We start from the raw sequence: 18,764 nt of genomic DNA, 5'->3' as shown, positions 1-18,764 counted from the left end.
ATCATTGTATCGGAAGGTTCTTGAGGAACATGCAAGAGCATCTGTCAAAAAATTTAAGCTAAAGCGGAACTGAACTTTGTAACATGACTGACCCAAACATAGCAGTAAATTCACCAAAAGTAAAAAATGGAGAATTCTGGAATGGACACATCAAAGCCCAGATCTAAATCCTATTGAAATCCTGTGGGGTGATTTGAAACTGACTGCATGCAAGACCCCCCAAACATCACACAGCTGAGGAGAGGGGGAAGCTTCATTTAATGTCAGAAACTGGTAGATGGCTACAAGAAACATCTCATTGAGGTTATTACAGCCAATGGGGGAAATGGTAGCTATTAGGGCATAGAGTGAAATACTCATTTTTGTTGATTTCTTTTGTTTAATAATGAAAACAAAGTGATATTTTGTTGTTTATATGCAATTACATCACTTTAATCTACAGGTACAAATTAAAACACGATCAGAATTTGACATGTTGACATTTCTTAATAAAGAACTGAATATTTAACAGGGTGTTCTAATTTTTTCACATAACTGTAAGTGTTATTGCAAGTGCCTGCATTAACAATATGGTGTTGTCCAACTCCTCCTGCATGCATGAGCTCACAGATGCCCATGATTGGATAATGTCACTGTGATCAATAAGAGAGTTTATGATACCCCTACTAATCAGGGCCAGTTTTTCTCTCTTGTTCTCCTGGCCTGGCTTTTGTATTGTAGTCTTTTTAGATGATGGCATATCATCACAAAATTCTAATACTCTGTAGTCTGAACCTTATAAATTCTTAAATATAATTTGAGATTTGTGAACAGTATGACCTAAACTTGCAGGATAGTTGTTCTAGTGAGATTAAAGTAAGTCGCTCTGGTTAAGGGCATCTGCCAAATGCCATACATGCAAATAAATGTATCTCACACCCTTTACTGGATCCCTCCTGACAGTGCATGGTCTGAACCCCTGTCTTCTTGCTCAACCAAGGAGCATGAGGATTCTAATGTGTTTTGAATTCTAACATTAGACATGCTCTTTAACTTGGCAATTGACAATATATTTTATTTCTTCAATGCAAGGATTACATTGACAGCTGTGTAGCACATTTCAGTGGCAATCAGCTACAAGCCTTGGCTGATATATTGGGGGACATACAAAATCAGACTGAACAGACTACACCTTATTAAGCTCTGCGGTGATCGCTGACTAAGACTATAGTCAACCAAATGCTACTTGCACTAAAACCCCCATATAACCTATATTTATCGTTTGATACAAGGTAGGTTGGGGCAAATGGATTCATGCTATTGATGTCAGATTCTGAGCATACCTTTTGTGCACTATTCTGCAGTGATTTGAGTTACTGTAGCCTTTCTGTCAGCTTGAACCAGTCAGACCATTCTCTTTTGACCACTCTCATCAGCATTCCCTTGTTTGTATATCAGCATTCCCTACTTTGCACAGTCACATTAAGATCTGGGGAAATTTCTGAGGCCAAGTCTGTTTCTTACACCGTTCCTGAACAAATCTGTAGTGTGACAGGGCACATTTTAATGCTGAAGCCCAGTGCCATTAGGGAAAACTATTTCCAGGAAGTGGTGTACTTTGTTTGCAACAATGCTTAGGTAGGTGGTACATGTCAAAGTAACATTAACATGAATTCAAGGACCCAAGGATTCCCAGCAGAATATTGCCAAAGTACACTGATTTCAATTGCTTGCCTTCACTTTGTGCATCCTGGTTGCCACATCTTCCACAGGTTAGTGATGCACATTTTAAAAGAAAACAAGACCTGCCTACCATCTTCCGCTGAAGGTGACAGGGGTCAACATGGGCACTCTATTTACACTAGTTACAGTAACTCTACTGTGTGATTTGGGTCACCAGACCAGATATCAGTAAGCCTTGGGCACCTAAGACTCTCTTGCCATTTGACCAGTTGTCCTTCCTACGTTTTGGTAGGCATTACCAATTGCATCCTGCCCTTGTCAAAATCTTTTGGATCCTTCAACATATAAAGGAAGAACCCAAGAGCTACATCATGTGACCTTCAGGCCTCTAAGTTCATTAATTGGTTATTTTCATGACAGCACAATCAGAAGCTAAACAAGTATGGATTTCTTGGAAGGGTGACTAGGAAAAAGCTCTCTCCAAAAACAATATGGCAACACAACTTGTTTTGCAAAATTGCAACAACTCAAAAATTTAATTTGGCTTATTTTAAAGTCTGTGGACCTGAGAAACCTACAGACAGATTTTTACTAGAAAATTCTCAAGACAAACGTGAGGCCATCTTTCCAGCTGCTTAAGCTGGGCCGAACATGGGGTCATGCAACAGGACAATGATCCCAAGCAAACCAACAAACTGACATCTGAATGGCTAAAGAGAACAAAATCAGGCTGTTGGAATCAAAGTCCAGTCCTCAAGTCATTGTAACATGTTTTGTTTTTTATAGGAGGATTTCGCAATTTGCACACAATTGTATTTGGTGCCTGTAAGAATGCCCTTGAAGTGGACTTAGGCTACCTCATCATTACTGCTGCACATGGGTAAGAGTAACTTTATCATGAAAATGTGCTCTTGATTTTTTTATTAGTGCTTGTAATACAATTTAAGAAATAAATATAATTTTATTGGACTTCAGATTGCATGAAGTTCGAATCCAGCCTTCCTTAACCAAAGACGGGGTTTTTTCAGCACTGAAAATGGCTGAACTTGAGTTTCCACAATTTGAAACTTTGCATCTCGGATATGTTGATGAGTTCCTAATACAGTGTAAGTATGAACCAGACTATTGGATATTCAGACAATGTGCTAGAAATTCATAAAATGTGTTATTGTCCCTCACAATTCATGATTACTCTTGTCTGTTGTCGCTCAAAGCAGTGATAATTGGACAGTTGAAAACAAATTGTGACTGTCAAATAAGAGCAGCTGTGAATTGATCACACAAAACAGTTTCAGCAAACATGAAGCAGGCACAGAGAATTCCACACATGAGCACTACCATTTTGTGAGAGGTATAGACTATCAACATCATTCTTTTTAGCCTGGGTTCTTCTTGTCATTGTGAGATGACATTCACCTTTTCAGAGATGGTGAATTCTCAAAAATGTCTGAAATGTACAGAAACATTAATGAAAAGTGTTTGCCATTTTGTGGATGTTTAGTTATTTCTGGAGCAGATCTGTTATACCTCAAAATTCAGATTTGCCACATATGTAGCAATATACCTGGAAGTTGTAATCACTGTCACATGTACTTCAGTACTTATTACAGCAAATATTATAGTTTTGTAGGGGAAAGGGTGTCTATTCTATACATTTAACCAAACCAGGTGCCTGTCAGGATTTGGATCCTACAGGGCACCACAATTTTTTTTGCCTGCAGCAGCACTATAGTAGCGTTTGATTGAATTTCCAGGAAGCTTTTCAGATCTTTCTGGAATGTAATACCCACAATCAGTAAATTTGTTAATTAATGCCCACAATGTATAGGTTTTCTATGTCATTTTAATAGTAGGAAAACCTAATAGGTTATCCATGTGTCATTTTCTAACAAAGAAAAAATTTGTCAATCATTAACCACTTGAATTAATTTTTTTCTCTTTTCTTCACTGTAGTTTCTAATAGGAGGCTCATCACGTGCATGCTACTATGTATGTTCTTGTTGGTAGTCACTGCACCAGATCACTCTATATTTAATCATTTTCTTTATGTCTCTGGACATGGCCACATCTCCAGTCACTTTGTTGCTATAAAATGCTGTGTGTGAATGCCCCTTTATTTAACAGAATGTAATATATTGATAATGTAAAATGCTTTAATCAGTAAAACTATATACAAACAATAGTAAATACAGACTGACTCAGATACTGAGCTCTTACAAAATTTGTAAGCATTATAAGTTACCAAGGACAAGGATACAAAAAAGCTGTGTAATAGAACACACTTTCACCAAAGTATAAACATTTTTCAGTCGACTCATAGTCGATAGTGTTGGCCCTAGAGCTGGGCGATATGGCCAAAAAATTGAATCTCAGATTTTTTAAAAACAAAATTCAATTTTCGATTTTAAAACGATTATTTTTCTTAAAAAAAAATTTAATAAAACACTAGAGACTATAGAATAGATTTTTTTAATTTGAGCAAAAACAATATAACCAAACATATGAACTGCTAATTTGGACTCCAAGTGCAAAATTACTTTCGCTAACAAGTTTTTTTTTTGTTATTTAAGAAAAACAATAATCAATACAACATAAAAACCTTTTTTGGGGATTTATAAAATGCAAACTTTCACCCGTCTTTACAAGTTCTAATTATTCTAGTAAAATAAAGTAATATAACAAAATATGAGGGATTTGTAAAGTGCAAACTGCTGACTTAAATCACTTTTTATAAAATAAATAATTGTCACCTGAAAAAAAAATCCCTGAAGAAAAACAATTTCAGTTCAACACACAACTAACACGCTAAATAAAACCAACATGCAGCTAACACGCTAAATCAAATCAAACAGGAGCCAGACAGCATTTTACATCTGTGTATATGGGCACAATCAGGGGCGAGTCTAGGATTTTCATTTAAGGGGGACTCAGCCCCCAATGAGGGTATGATAGTAAAAAATATAAATAAATAAATAAATAAATAAATAAATAAATAAATAAAATAAAGGTTTGACTAACAGGGTAGGATGGTAAACTTATTGCAGCATGCCACTGTATTGCATAGATGTGTATATAACATTTGAGTACTGAACAAGCCAAATACGAGTCTTCCTGATCACACACGCGCGTGCACGCACACACACACTCTTGTCCTCTGATCCTCGCTCTGTGACGCCGCGGTTTCTTCAGTCGGATTGAAGAACGCGCTGAAAGACAGGGAAGAGCCGAAGTCTACCGCCGTTTTCGTCACTAGGCCATTTTTAACATTTCTATTCAGCCACCCTAAGAATTCTGCGTTTCTCCATAAACTCTACAAAAATTCAGCGCGTTCTTCAATCCGACTGAAGAAACCGCGCCTCTCAGAAATAAGCTCTTAGCGTCGCAGAACTACGGAAGCTCGCTCTGCCAAACCGAAGTGAAATCGGAAAATCGATTTTCGTTTTTTCAACATCGACATAAACCATAAATTCGAATTAATCAATAATAACGATTAATCGCCCAGCTCTAGTTGGCCCTGAAAGCACAAACCCAAGTTTGCACTAGGAATGCAGTGCTTGGCAGATGGAGGTACCCTCATGTTAAAGCTTGTGTGCTTCTCTGTTTCACAATTCTATTCTGATGGATACTGTTACTCCCTGAATCTGTAACACCACTAAACAAGCAACATGAAGAGACTAAGGGGCTCTTCAGACAGGCCAGACACAAAGCTGTGAAGATGTATAGATCAGGTTTGGGTAATAAAAAAAAATCCCAAAGTTTTAACATACCATAAATTGCCGTTAAATACATTATAATAAAACTGAAAGTATATGACATCAATACAAACCTGACGAGAGAAGGTCACAAAATCATAGACTTGGCAAGAAGGGCATTAATCAGAGATTCAAAAAAGGCACAGGTAACAAAGAACAGCTGCAAAGATCCATAACAGAGAAGAGATTATTTGTCCATAGGTCCGCTTTAAGCTGTATTTTCCACAGAATGGGGCTAAACCGAAGAATAGACAGAAAAAAACACATGGAAGGAGGTTCTCTGGTAAGATGAGACTAAAATGTAACGTTTTAATCATCACATGGAACATAAAGTGTGGTGGTGGGAGCTGTTGGGATGCTTTTAATTTCTAAAAACTGGTCAGGATTGAAGGAAAGGTGGATGTCAGAACATAAAGGGAAATCTTGCAGATCTTATTCCTAAAGCAACACTGTAGTGGTTACACTAATCACTGCTTCTTACCCTAATGTGCCCATTACTCTGGAACAGGGTAGATCTTGACTCCTCAGATCTTTATGCTCCCTAACAAATTGAAGCACTTTTTTCAAATTTTTTCAAACCCCTCACTGATGAGGGGTTTTTCTAAGGCTGTGTAGCTGTTTTGTCCAATCCTTTGAGTTCTCTATGCATTGTGCATGTGGATATGCTCTTACTTTCACTAATCATCACAGCCCTGAGTTTACCTGTTGTTTGTTTTTTTTTTGTTTTTTTTATGATTTCATCAAAATCTTAAGTGACTTCCAATCATTTCAGATTTTTTGACAACCACATTTCTTCCACATAGATGATGGTTCACCACTATGTTTCCAGGTTTTGTGTGTTGGACAATTTGTAACCGAATTTTAGTAGTATCAGAAATCTCACTAGTTTATTTTGCTTGATGCTATAACATAATTTCTCTCTTCTGAAAGTGAGCTCTTTTCTCCAAGCACAGGATATCTCTTTCAATTCAAGGTTGTTTAAGAAATGAGAACCTATTCCCTGCATCAGTTAGGGTTAAATAACTTGCAAGCTGAAACATATTAATCACTGTAGTAATTATCCAGTGGATAGTTCTTAGTATTTGATTAGTTAAATCCAGGTGGTGATATTTTTGGGCCAGGCAGTGTTTTATGATACATTTTAAATCAGTTAATGTAATGGTCTAAGATGTCTTCAGACTGTGGAAGTATAACTCTATATACAGACCTGGAGGATCATGCTTCAGCTGTCCTTTCACACATAAACTTAACAAAAACTGTTGGTGTTCTCTAACCAGAAACTATAGTTCAACAGCAAGGTGAAGACTCTGCTCAGAACACATGATTCAAGTCCAAGCACCGGTACAAGCAGCACATAGAGCAACACCTTACTCCAGATGCATGTGGCAATGGATAAAGACTCTCGCTGGCTACAAGGACAGCTACACATCCACAAACCAATAGACAGCATATTGTTGAACACACTGAATCATTCCTGGTTTTGCTTTAACTGCCAGAACAGTGAGGTCAGCACCCATCCTGCACTACCAGGCACTGGCCAATATCAGGTCAGACCCACCCTATGCAGAGTCAACTTGAAAGCAGCTGGCTTAGACCAAACATTAGTTTGCATTCCACATGCAACACTTCTTTGTTTTTTCTTTTTAATGCCTGTCCTACCTGGTCACTGAATTTTGTTTAACCAAAAGACTGATTAATACTTCTCTGGAACTTTGTCCTGGGCATGTGTTGATGGCTCCTTGTTTCTTATTCCCTCTAACCAGCTCTGAGGCCTTGCATGAACTGCTTAATTTTGTATTGATATCATGTACACACAGTGAACTCTTGAATACTTACATAATCATAACTTTTATTATGCATATTTATAAATTGTTATACATAACTTGTGTAAACAAATGTATGCTTATATTTTACATACATATTAAATATAAAACTCAATTATAAGCAGTAAATTAGTTTTATTAACTGGAGTAATCACAACAGGCTACAGCTAGACAGATCTAGTAGGTTATTTTTTGGTTCTGGATGTTAATATTGCTTTAAATATTCTTCCTTTGCTTATATAAAGGCTCTCACAAAATAAGCATTTGCTTATTAACATCATTCCAGAAATTAATAAACTGTTACTTTATAAATTTAAATTTGTAAGAAAACGGTCTTCACAAATATCTTGATTTTGCTTTTTGAGAGATGCACTATATTACCAAATGTTTTTTACCCTTCCTGTTTCGACATGACAACTTCAGAGTCCTGTTCTCAACCCGATAGAACATCATTGTGATGAGTTAGAGTGGACTGCGAGCCAGACCTTCCCGCCCATCATCAGTGCCTGACCTCACAAATGCGCTTATAGTGGAATGGTCAAAGTTTCCCATAAACACACTCCTAAATCTTGTGGAAAGCCTTCCCAGAAGAGTTGAAGCTGTTATAGCTGCAAAGGGCATTGCCCAAAATGCCTTGGTATGCTGAAGCATTCCTTTCGTTGAAACTAGAGGGCCAAGCCCTGAAACCCAACACAATAATCCCCCCTCCACCAAACTTTACACTTGGCACAGTGCAAAGTCAAAGTCAAAGAAGCTTTATTGTCACTTCAACCATATATAGCTGATGCAGTACACAGTGAAGTGAAACAACGTTCCTCCTAGTGCAGTCAGGCAAGTAGCATTCTCCTGGCAACCGCCAAACCCAGACTTGTCCATCAGATTGCCGAACAGAGAAATGTGATTTGTCACACCTTAAAACACATCTCCACTGCTCTAGAGTCCAGTGGCAGCATGCTTTACACCACTGCATCCGACACTATGCGGCTGCTCAGCGATGAATACCCATTCCATGAAGCTCTCTTCACACTGTTCTTGAGCTAATCTGAAGTTTGGAGGTCTGTAGCTATTGACTCTGCAGAAAGTTAGTGACTTCTGCGCACTTGTGCCTTATTCGCTGACACCGCTGTGAATTTTACGTGGCCTACCACTTCATGGCTGAGTTGCTGTTGTTCTCAATTTATTCCACTTTGTTATAATACCACTAACAGTTAAACGTGGACAAGTCAAGTTCCTCCACACCAAACTCCCTCATCCATGTCTTTGAGGATCTTGTGTTGTGCAGTGGTGGGCAGTCATGTTGGAACAGGAAGAGGCCATCCTCAAACTGTTCTCACAAAGTTGGGAGCATGAAATTGTCCAAAACGTCTTGGTATGCTTAAGCATTAAGAGTTCCTCTCATTGGAACTAAGGGGCCAAGCCCAGTCTCTGAAAAAGAACACCTGAAATCAATGATTTGGAGGGGTGTCCCAAAACCTTTGGCAATACTGTACATTACAGACTAGTGAGCTAAAAGCTAATAATCATGATTCTGCAGTGTCTCAGTGTCATACTGTAGATTGACAATGACAATTGAAAACAACCCTAGGCCTTTAAAAAAAAAAAGGGAATAAGTGGAGGTTTTGCAGGTCATTATTTTTATTTCAAACATCTTTTAAATCTTTAAAAACACTGTTTTGGTTACTAAGAATATTTCTTGGAAATAATTCTATGAAATGCAGTGTAATATTACAAGCTAATCCTCTGCCAAAAGGTCTTGGAACTCATTGGATCTCATTCTTTCATAGGTAAACTGAGTCATACCGAGTTGGTCAAATATGGCCTTGCTGATGTAATAGAAAATCCAGGAATCATCACTGATGTTGGAATGAAGGCTGTTAATGAAGTGTTTCCTTCCATCAAGTATCTGGTCATTTACAATTGCCCGCATCTTCACAACCCGCACAGCTGGATCACAGGTATTTCTCATGAATTTCTATCAAGCATATCTTAATTCTTGTAACCATTACTTTTTAGATTTTTTTACTTAAATAATTAGGTGGAAAATATATTTTTAAAGTACTGATTTACCCTTTTATTGATGTCGGCACAGTTTTGTTTTTCTTATTTTGACTTCAGGAAACTGGTTAAACATGCAGTCCGTATATAGAAGGAATGTACTTAATAGTCCTTTTGCGTCTGTCTGCTATTCACTATTTCCAAGTAAATGCCATATCAGTTCCTTACAATCTGTATATGATTTATAGTTTTTGTATAAGAGCTAAACTATAGATTTTCTATAGCAGTGTTTCATATTTCACTGCTTTATGTAAATATTAAAGACCTTGCTCACAGCTTCTGTAGAGTTAATTATTTGTATAACAATTGTTTTAAACCACAGAACAGTGTTTTCACAACATTTATTGACAGGTGTTTTCAATAAATGATAAAAGGAAACCCCATGTATGCATGTGATTTTGTACACATACAAGCCTTGAATTTACAGTGCCTTGCAAAAGTATTCACCCCCTTGGCATTTTTCATGTTTTGTTACATTATAACTTGTAATTTAACAACTTGTAAATTAAACTTGTTTTTTAATCAGAATTTTATGTGATGGATCTGCACAAAATAGTCTAAGTTGGTGAAGTGAAATGAGAAAAATATATATAAAAAACAATTTTTAAAAAGTAAAAATCTGAAAATTGGCATGTGCATATGTATTCACCCCCTTTGCTATGAAGCCCCTCAAAAGTTCTAGTGCAACCAATTACCTTCAGAAGTCACATAATTAGTGATATGAAGTCCACCTGTGCGCAATCTGTGTCACGTGATCTGTCACTATAAACACCTTTTCTGAAAGGCCCCAGAGGCTGCAACACCACTAAGCAAGAGGCATCACACCATGAAGACCAAGGAGCTCTCCAAACAAGTCAGGGACAAAGTTGTTGAGAAGTACAAGTCAGGGTTGGGTTATAAAAAAATATCCAAATGTTTGATGATCCCCTGGAGCGCCATCAAATCCATCATCTTCAAATGGAAAGAACATGGTACCACAACAAACCTGCCAAGAGAGGGCCGCCCACCAAAACTCACAGACCGGGCAAGGAGGGCATTAATCAGAGAGGCAGCACAGAGACCGAAGGTAACCCTGAAGGAGCTGCAGAGTTCCGCAGCAGAGACTGGTGTATCTGTGCATGGGATCACAATAAGCCGTACACTCTATAGAGCTGGGCTTTATGGAAGAGTGGCCAGAAAAAAGCCATTACTTAGTGTTAAAAATAAGAAGGCATGTTTTGAGTTTGCCAAAAAGACATGTGGGCAACTCCCCAAATGTATGTAGGAAAGTGCTCTGGTCAGATGAGACTAAAATTGAACTTTTCGGCCACCAAGGAAAACGCTATGTCTGGTGCCAACCCAACACATCCCAACACATCCCATCACCCCAAGAACACCATCCCCACAGTGAAACATGGTGGTGGCAGCATCATGCTGTGGGGATGTTTTTCAACAGCAGGGACTGAGAAACTGATCCGAGTCAAGGGAAAGATGGATGGTGCTAAATACAGGGCTATTCTTGAGCAAAACCTGTTTCAGTCTGCCTGTGATTTGGGACTGGGACGAAGGTTCACCTTCCAGCAGGACAATAACCCAAAGCATACTGCTAAAGCAACACTCGAATGGTTTAAGGGGAAACATTTAAATGTGTTGGAATGGCCTAGTCAAAGCCCAGACCTCAATCCAATTGAGAATCTGTGGTCAGACTTGAAGATTGCTGTTCACAAGCAGAAACCATCCAACATGAAGGAGCTGTAGGGGGGTGAATACTTTTGCAAGGCACTGTATGCAAGGGTTAAGGTTTTGTTGTTTTTGTTAGTTATTGCGCACATTCAATACAGTGGCAGGAGGCCATTTCTACACACTGATCGTTCATTTAATCAGGCAATTAAAAATGTCACAATTCAAATTAATTAAACTAATTAATTTCAGAAATTTGATTTTCAAAAAAACAAAACACAATGTGATGCCTGGACTGCAGCAATGAAGTGAGAAGGCTGGATATCAACTAGCAATATGTGAATGCATTTACATTGCAAAACTGGCAATATTGCCGAAAGTTTTGGGACACCTGCCTTTACATGCAAATAAAATTGAATGACATTCTTTATCTGTAGGGCTTAATATGGAGTTTCCCCATCCTTGCAGCTTCAACTCTTCTGGGAAGGCTTTCCACAAGGTTTAAAAGTGTGTTTATGGGAATTTTTGACCGTTTCTCTAGAAGCTCATTTGTAAGGTCAGGCACTTATGTTGTGTGAGAATGCCTGGCTCGCAGTCTCCGCTTTAATTCATCCCAAAGGTGTTCTGTGGGTTGAGGTCAGGACTCCAAGTTGGTCAAGTTTCTCCAAACCAAACTCGCTCATCCATGTCTTTATCCATGTCCATTTGTGCACTGGTGCCCAGTCATGTTGGAACAGGAAGGGGCCATCCCCAAACTGTTCCCATAAAGTTGGGAGCAAGAAATTGTCCAAAATGGCTTGGTATCTTGAAGCATTAAAAGTTTCTTTTACTGGAACTAAGGGGCCAAACCCAGCTCCTGAAAAACAACCCCACACCATAATCCCCCTCCACCAAACTTTACACTTGGCACAATGCAGTCAGGCAAGTACCGTTCTCCTGGCAACCGCCAAACCCAGACTGGTCCATTGTGATTTGCCACTCCAGAGAACACATCTCCACTGCTCTAGAGTCCAGTGGCAGCGTGCTTTACACCACTGTATCCAGCGCTTTGCATTGCACTTGGTGATGTGTATAGCTTGGATGCAGCTGCTCAGAACACATCAACTTTGAGGACAAAATGTTCAGTGTTTATTTGCTGCTCATATATCACACCCACTAACAGGTGCCATGATGAGAAGATAGTGTTATTCACTTCACCTATCCGTGGTTATAATGTTATGGTTGATTGGCGTGTATATACTATGGTAGGTTGCCACTTGTGCACTCCATTCGTGCAATTTCCTCAGTTGTAAATATTCCACGGTTAACTATTATAACAAAGTGGAATCAATTGGGAACAACAGCAACTCAGCCATGAAGTGGTAGCCCACGTAAAATACACAGAGTGGGGTCAGCGCAGACCTCCAAAATTCCTGTTGCCTTCAGATTAGTTCAAGAACAGTGCGTAGAGAGCTTCATGGAATGGGTTTTCATGGCTGAGCAGCTGCATAGTGTCGGATGCAGTGGTGTAAAACATGCTGCCACTGGACTCTAGAGCAGTGGAGATGTGTTTTCAGGTGTGACAAATCGCGTTCCTCTTTCTGGCAATTGAAGTTGTTGAAGCTGTTATAGCTGTATAACCCTACGGACTAAGAATGGGATGTCATTACAGTTCATGTGCATGTAAAGGCAGACATTCCAAAACGTTTGGCAATATAGTGTAGTGTACATCTAGATGTGTTGAACAACATGATCCCGTTGGGAGCAGAGCAACCTTTTTTTTTTTCAGCAGAGGTTATCTGCTTTTTCCCCCAATACTTTTGTTCACCATACTTTTGTTGGGTGGTCTACTACCAAAAGTGCCATGCTCTATTCGTCAATATCAGGAATTGAAAATTCTGCACTCGTTTGTAATATTCATCTTTTCATTTCCAAACCAAATGTCTTCATTGTACAGCAATCCACCGTAAACGAAAATCTGTGTTACACAGATGCCACCTCCAAATGCTTTTTTTTTTTTTTGTTTAAGCCACAAATTACCCTCCCACACTCTTTAAACACACACACAAAACATTTGCAAGCATATAGAATTTGGGTAAATTCGTAGAAATATCACATTTATAGTGAGTACTGTATGTATGTATGTTCCTTGCCAGAAGCCTTAGAAGGTACAGAGTGTTTGGGCAACATAATAGCAGAAAACCCGTAAAAATACAGCGTACACAGAACAAAACGAAACACTCGGGACAGTGACACATGAAAAACTGGGATGCTGGAGATGCTTGTCTCTTGAGTAAATACACTGTACAGTATTTTACTATATATATATTATTAACATTTTAATTCATTTTAATTAATGTTTATATTTCGTAATTAATAGTTATATTTTTATTGATAAATTACTTTTTATAATTGATAATTATTTCAGCATAAAAACAATTCACTATAAGCTTTGCAGATACCGCAATATATTAAAAAAAAGACAATATAGCAAAAAACACATTAATAAGTATTTCTGCTCTGTTTTGTTCCTGACACTTTGGAGGGGATGTATTTTGCAAATGTAAATGATGTATATTTTTTTTTGATTGCTGACTATGTATAAAATGTTATTGTTGAACTTAACTCAGCAAAATTGAAGCTTCCTGCCCCCAAACTATTTCAGCCTTAAATTTAAAACTTGATTTAAATGCAAAAAAAGTGTTTGTATTGATTTTTTTTTTTGTACAGTTGTTCATGTGAATTTGGCAATTTTTGTTTTTCAATCCCCATAGCGGATGTTATAGAGCAGAACATTTGATAAAACTGATGCTGAATTGGTGATTATGCTAGAGCATGCTCTTGAGAACATTTCCTAGTGCCTCTTCACACATAAAAAAGCCCTTTTTGATAGATAGAATGATAGTTGTTTATTTTTCTTTCATCTATGTATTTATTTAAATTTATTTGGTTGGTTGGTTTTATTTTAAATGCATTACCTGAGTCGATCATAGAAAGGTTTTTTTCTCCATTGAAGGGCTATTAATCAGCAATTTTTCGCTGAAGTGCTTAGGCATCATAAGGAAGGCATCAGGGAAAAAAAACTTTTGGCCATATTGTAAATGTCATAACAGAGTTTATCTTTGCCATAATTTTAATGCCATACTATAAAATTTAACATTGTTTTAACATGGTTCTGTGTTCTATTGCCCTGTTTGTGCATGTTGAGCAAATGATATATACATTTGTTTTTCATTAGATCATTCTCGCTGGAGCAGATTGCTGGATCTTACCCTTGTGCGCTGTCATGCTATTAAGCTTGAGTCGTTTTGCCAGTGTATTGAAATGCTGCCTAATCTGGAGTTTATCTCCCTAGACCAGATGTTCCGTGAGCCCCCAAAGGTGAGCCCCCAAATTGTTCATGTATAAATAACATAACCACACTCATTCATTCACTACACTAATGCTATGTGATGTAGGCCTAATGTTATCATGCTAATGATCAGATCAGATCAGAGCTCTATCACTAGAGGAATTGCATTAAAGCAAAACAAACTGCAGACAGTTGTCTCTGTGCAGTTTGCAGAGAGTTGCATCGTACTGCATCTACTGTATATTCCTAAAATACAAGTAGCCTGAAAAAATCTTGCAGTCCCCTCCAAAAGTATTGATTGCAATGGAAAGGCCAGTAATTTTATTTGCCGAAGACTGAAGACATTTGGGAGATGATAGTTCAAAATGACCAGTTTCTTTGATTGATATTAACAATGTCATGTATTGAACAGGTGCCAGTTTAGAACCTGGCACTTGTTGTTTGAACGTCACAATATTTTTCATCACAGCCATCATCTGCCACAGCCATACTCTCTGTTAAGCATGATGGTTGCATTTAACATGATACTGCCACGACCATAATTAACCATGAGTATAGTGTTCCTTGGTTGGTAAGCTGTCCTGTTTTTGAACCAAGCATATATTTTAGAACTATGGACAAAACCTGTCAACTGGTCTCAACAGATCCCAACATATCTTACTACATGGACTTACAAAATGTAAGCTTGCTTGCATGTTTTTTCATAAGAAAGGGTCTAGCCACCCTACTCCATTATCCAGACATGAGTGAAAAATATGAAATATTATCAATAATTCTGTCTCCTTTAAGCCTTCCTGAAAGATTTTCTTTTTGTCCTCCTATCAATTTTTGATTCACCTTGCTGTGGTGCCCTATTTCTCGATGTGTCTTTGGTTTTCTATAGTTCATATAATGTTTTGGTAATTATTTTCACTCTGTCCTTTTTACTATATTTTGAAGATAAGTATTACTTAAATTACAGCTGTATGGGAATTTGTTTCTAATGTCTACACATGTTATGTTACCATAAATTTTCTGTCAATTAGGTTATCTGCTTGATTTTCATAAAAGAGAATTTTAAATAATCACAAGGAGACATTTATTTTAGCAAAAGTTGCATGCACTTTGTTTGTCTTGAATTGTTGCTTCTTTCAACCTGCATTCTAGATCCTTACCCACGTCTTTCCTTAAACAGATACTATTACCAGTAGGTACCGAACCCCTTCTAAAAATTATAAATTCTTTCCTTAGTACTGGCTATGTGGCTAAATCTTTTAAGCTAGCAGTTATCAAACCCCTGATTTAAAAACTGTACCTCAACTCCTGTCAGGTGTCTACCTGTAGACCAATATCAAACCTGCCCTTTATCTCCAAGATCCTAGAAAAGGCTGTAGCACAGCAGTTATGTTCATAATTACATAGATATAACATTCATGAAATGTACCCGTTACTGGCTTTTGATCAGGGTTGTGTCTCCTTACTGGTGTTACTGAATCTTAGTGCAACTTTTGACACCATTGACCACACTATTCTACTTGATAGGCTAGAACATGTTGTTGGTGTTAAAGGATCAGCCCTCTCCTGGCTCAGGTCTTATTTGACTGATCGTTATCAGATTGTAGATCTAGATGGTGACGTCTCTATGCATATCAAGGTTATGTTCTGTGTTTCACAAGGTTCTGTCTTTGGCCCACTGCTTTTCTCTTTATATATGCTACCCCTTGGTGCAATTATTCATAAACATGGTATTAGCTTCCACTGTTATGCTGATGACACACAGCTATATGTTTCAGCTAAGTCAGATGAGAGACACCAGCTTAAGATTGAAGAATGTGTAAAGGACATTAGACAGTGGATGCTTACTAACTTCTTCCTGCTTAACTCTGACAAGACAAAGGTGCTTGTACTAGGACCACATGCAGCTAGAAGTAAGCTTTCTGATTACAGAGTAACTGTGGATGTTTTTTCTGTTTCATCTTGTCCAGCAGCAAAAGATCTTGGTGTGATTATTGATTCTGGTCTTTTGTTTGAAGCTCACATAGATATCACTAGGGTAGCCTTCTTTCATCTCAGAAATATTGCTAAGATAAGAAATATGATGTCACTTAATGATGCAGAAAAATTCATGCTTTTGTTACCTCTTGGTTGGAGTATTGTAATGCCTTACTGTCTGGATATTCCAGTAGGAGCATAAACAAGCTCCAGTTAGTCCAGAACGCACCAGCTGTGTCCTAACTAACTTAAGGCATCCAGACTTCCCCCTACAGGCACTACACTGCTCTCACTCTCACTAACCCTCTCTAGTGTCTGGATGCGCACCTCTAAAGCTAATATCTTCTCCTTCAGAGAGCTAACCTGCATACACTTATCACAAGTAAAATTAACTATTAACTACAATATGCAAGTAAAGATTTTGAAAACGAAACCTGACAGCATAAAATTTTCAGGCAAAAAAGAAAATTAGACAATATAAACTAACATAAAAAAAAAAACGCAGACACGGGCAAGAAACTCATGGTAAGCACTTCAAACACAGAAAGTGACGTAAGTAGTAGGAAGGAAGTAGTAATATTTAAAACTAAAGACCAAAGAAGAAATAAATACATGGTGTGTCTCACCTTGATCAGGACTCAGGGTGCCATTTCCTCCGTAGCAATATCCTGACACAGGTTGTTTATCTTCAACAGGGTTGTGCTCGGGTTGGTCTGAGCGCAGGCACAGGTATTGGTGTATCCTCTGCTCTGGTCAGTAACCAGAACCCTAACCAGAACAACAATAACAATCACCAGAACAATAATGATGCCAATATTCAACCACATAATCGGGACAATGCTGTTGACATGGCACCACACAGAGTTGAGGGTATGGTATTCTTTAGGCTAGGGGTGTCTAATCTTATCCACAAAGGGCTGGTGTGAGTGCAGGTTTTCATACCAGTTAAGCAGGAGCCACACCTGATTCCACCTGTTTAATCAGTTGATCTAGGCTTCAAGTAGACTCAGGTGTGTTTCTCTTTGGCTGGAATGAAAACCTGCATACTGGCCTTTTCTGAAGATTGGAAATCCCTGCTTTGGCACTATAAAAATTAAATTCTAACCTGTTGTTATGGAAACTCTTGAACTGTTATATATGTTTCATGAAGAGATCCATGATGTTGAAGGCCTGAAGGTAGAAAATATTGAAGTTGAGCCACAGGTAACAGATGCCAGTCCAGAGAAAGAGTCTAAAGGGTCCTGTCAAGCACCAGATCAAGATGAAGAACAAGCAGGTAAGAAGCTAAAAATTACCATTACATTGTGGAGGACCCACACTATATGGCCAGTATTTTCTGGGCACCAGACCATTACACCCATATTTGATTTCTGAACATTCTATTGAAGATTTAGATTTGCTGTTTTGAAATATGCAGTTACCTTCACTCTTCTTGGAAAGCTTTCAGTGGGGTTGAAGTTGGGGCTTTGTGCGGCCACTCCAGATTTTCCACTTGAACCATGGGAAACCTTGTTTTCCTAGATCTTCCATTTGGGGCTGATGGTCCAGCATCCACAAACTTTTGAACATGTAGCGTCACATGTGAAAATTAACTTGTAATATACTTCTGTAGGCCCCAGTGGTGTACAGCCTGTCATTAAGAAAATTCCGGTAGTGATGTCTGACTCTGACAGTGATGATGATGAGGCTCCAGACAAGTCCCAAGGTGTATTTTGCTCCTCTCAACGGTACTCTCAGGCATACATGCAGGAGAAGAGGGATGATGTAGAAGAGCTAGCCACAAGAGGTAGTGCATAATCAGGTATCATTGCCCTCATTAAATGTGCATCTAGAACTTACCTGCAAATAAATATTGCTCTGTTTTTTCAGACAAAGGGAAAACTCCATTGCGCCGGGGAGGGCAGTATCCCAGTTATGACAAAGGCTGCCAGGTGACCAGTGAGCAGATCAAATCAGACATAAAAGCAGCCAATGAAACAGCAGTGGATACTGGCCAAGACAGAAATAATGGATCATGTGTCTGCTCTGTGGACTGGAGAGTAGAATCTGGTAATCTTGGAAGGTCAAGAAATGCAGGAGAAAGGGATGAAGGAAGTCTGAGGCCACATTGCACTTGTAACAGGACTTGCTTAGGCTCAGAGAGCAGTACCCATGCCACCTTCAGTCAGCCAGGAGGAGAGGTGAGCCGACCAACCCACCATGTCCCCAAGCAGAGAGCTAAAGCAGAACCCAGCACAATAGAGCACCATGGTGGAGTGGTGTCTCATACAACTTCCAAAGACATGTTTTCCAGTCGACCAATGACCCGTGCTTGCAGTAGACTGTGCACTGTGCCATTAACTTCTGACTCAGGTAAGAACAATAGAATTACAACTTTCATGTGACAAGTAACTGTATCTAATGATGGTCTATGGTTGACTTATGGTATGGTCTATGGTATGTCCTGTTACTTTATATATATTAGGGCTGTCAATAGATTAAATTTTTTTTATTTGATTAACTGCAATTAAT

At 38.4% G+C, this 18,764-nt stretch overlaps 1 protein-coding gene across 3 annotated transcripts in view; it reads left to right on the top strand.

The window, feature by feature from the left end:
- fbxo38 (F-box protein 38) overlaps nucleotides 1–18,764 on the top strand; it is a 63,620-nt gene that overhangs the window by 30,040 nt on the left and 14,816 nt on the right. For 2 of the 3 annotated variants that reach the window (XM_058396479.1, XM_058396480.1), the window contains 9 exons: nucleotides 2,449–2,542; nucleotides 2,638–2,768; nucleotides 3,616–3,651; nucleotides 9,022–9,192; nucleotides 14,169–14,311; nucleotides 16,949–17,123; nucleotides 17,404–17,529; nucleotides 17,866–18,039; nucleotides 18,123–18,605. In XM_058396479.1, coding sequence (XP_058252462.1) covers nucleotides 2,449–2,542; nucleotides 2,638–2,768; nucleotides 3,616–3,651; nucleotides 9,022–9,192; nucleotides 14,169–14,311; nucleotides 16,949–17,123; nucleotides 17,404–17,529; nucleotides 17,866–18,039; nucleotides 18,123–18,605 — 1,533 coding nt within the window. The remainder of the gene's footprint in view (nucleotides 1–2,448; nucleotides 2,543–2,637; nucleotides 2,769–3,615; nucleotides 3,652–9,021; nucleotides 9,193–14,168; nucleotides 14,312–16,948; nucleotides 17,124–17,403; nucleotides 17,530–17,865; nucleotides 18,040–18,122; nucleotides 18,606–18,764) is intronic. The other variant, XM_058396481.1, reaches the window with a different exon arrangement.

The sequence above is a fragment of the Hemibagrus wyckioides genome, linkage group LG08 (genome assembly GCF_019097595.1).
Source record: "Hemibagrus wyckioides isolate EC202008001 linkage group LG08, SWU_Hwy_1.0, whole genome shotgun sequence".
Taxonomy (NCBI): Eukaryota; Metazoa; Chordata; class Actinopteri; order Siluriformes; family Bagridae; genus Hemibagrus; species Hemibagrus wyckioides.
The sequence above is the reverse complement of the archived record's forward strand: the minus strand, read 5'-3'. Positions and strand labels throughout refer to the sequence as shown.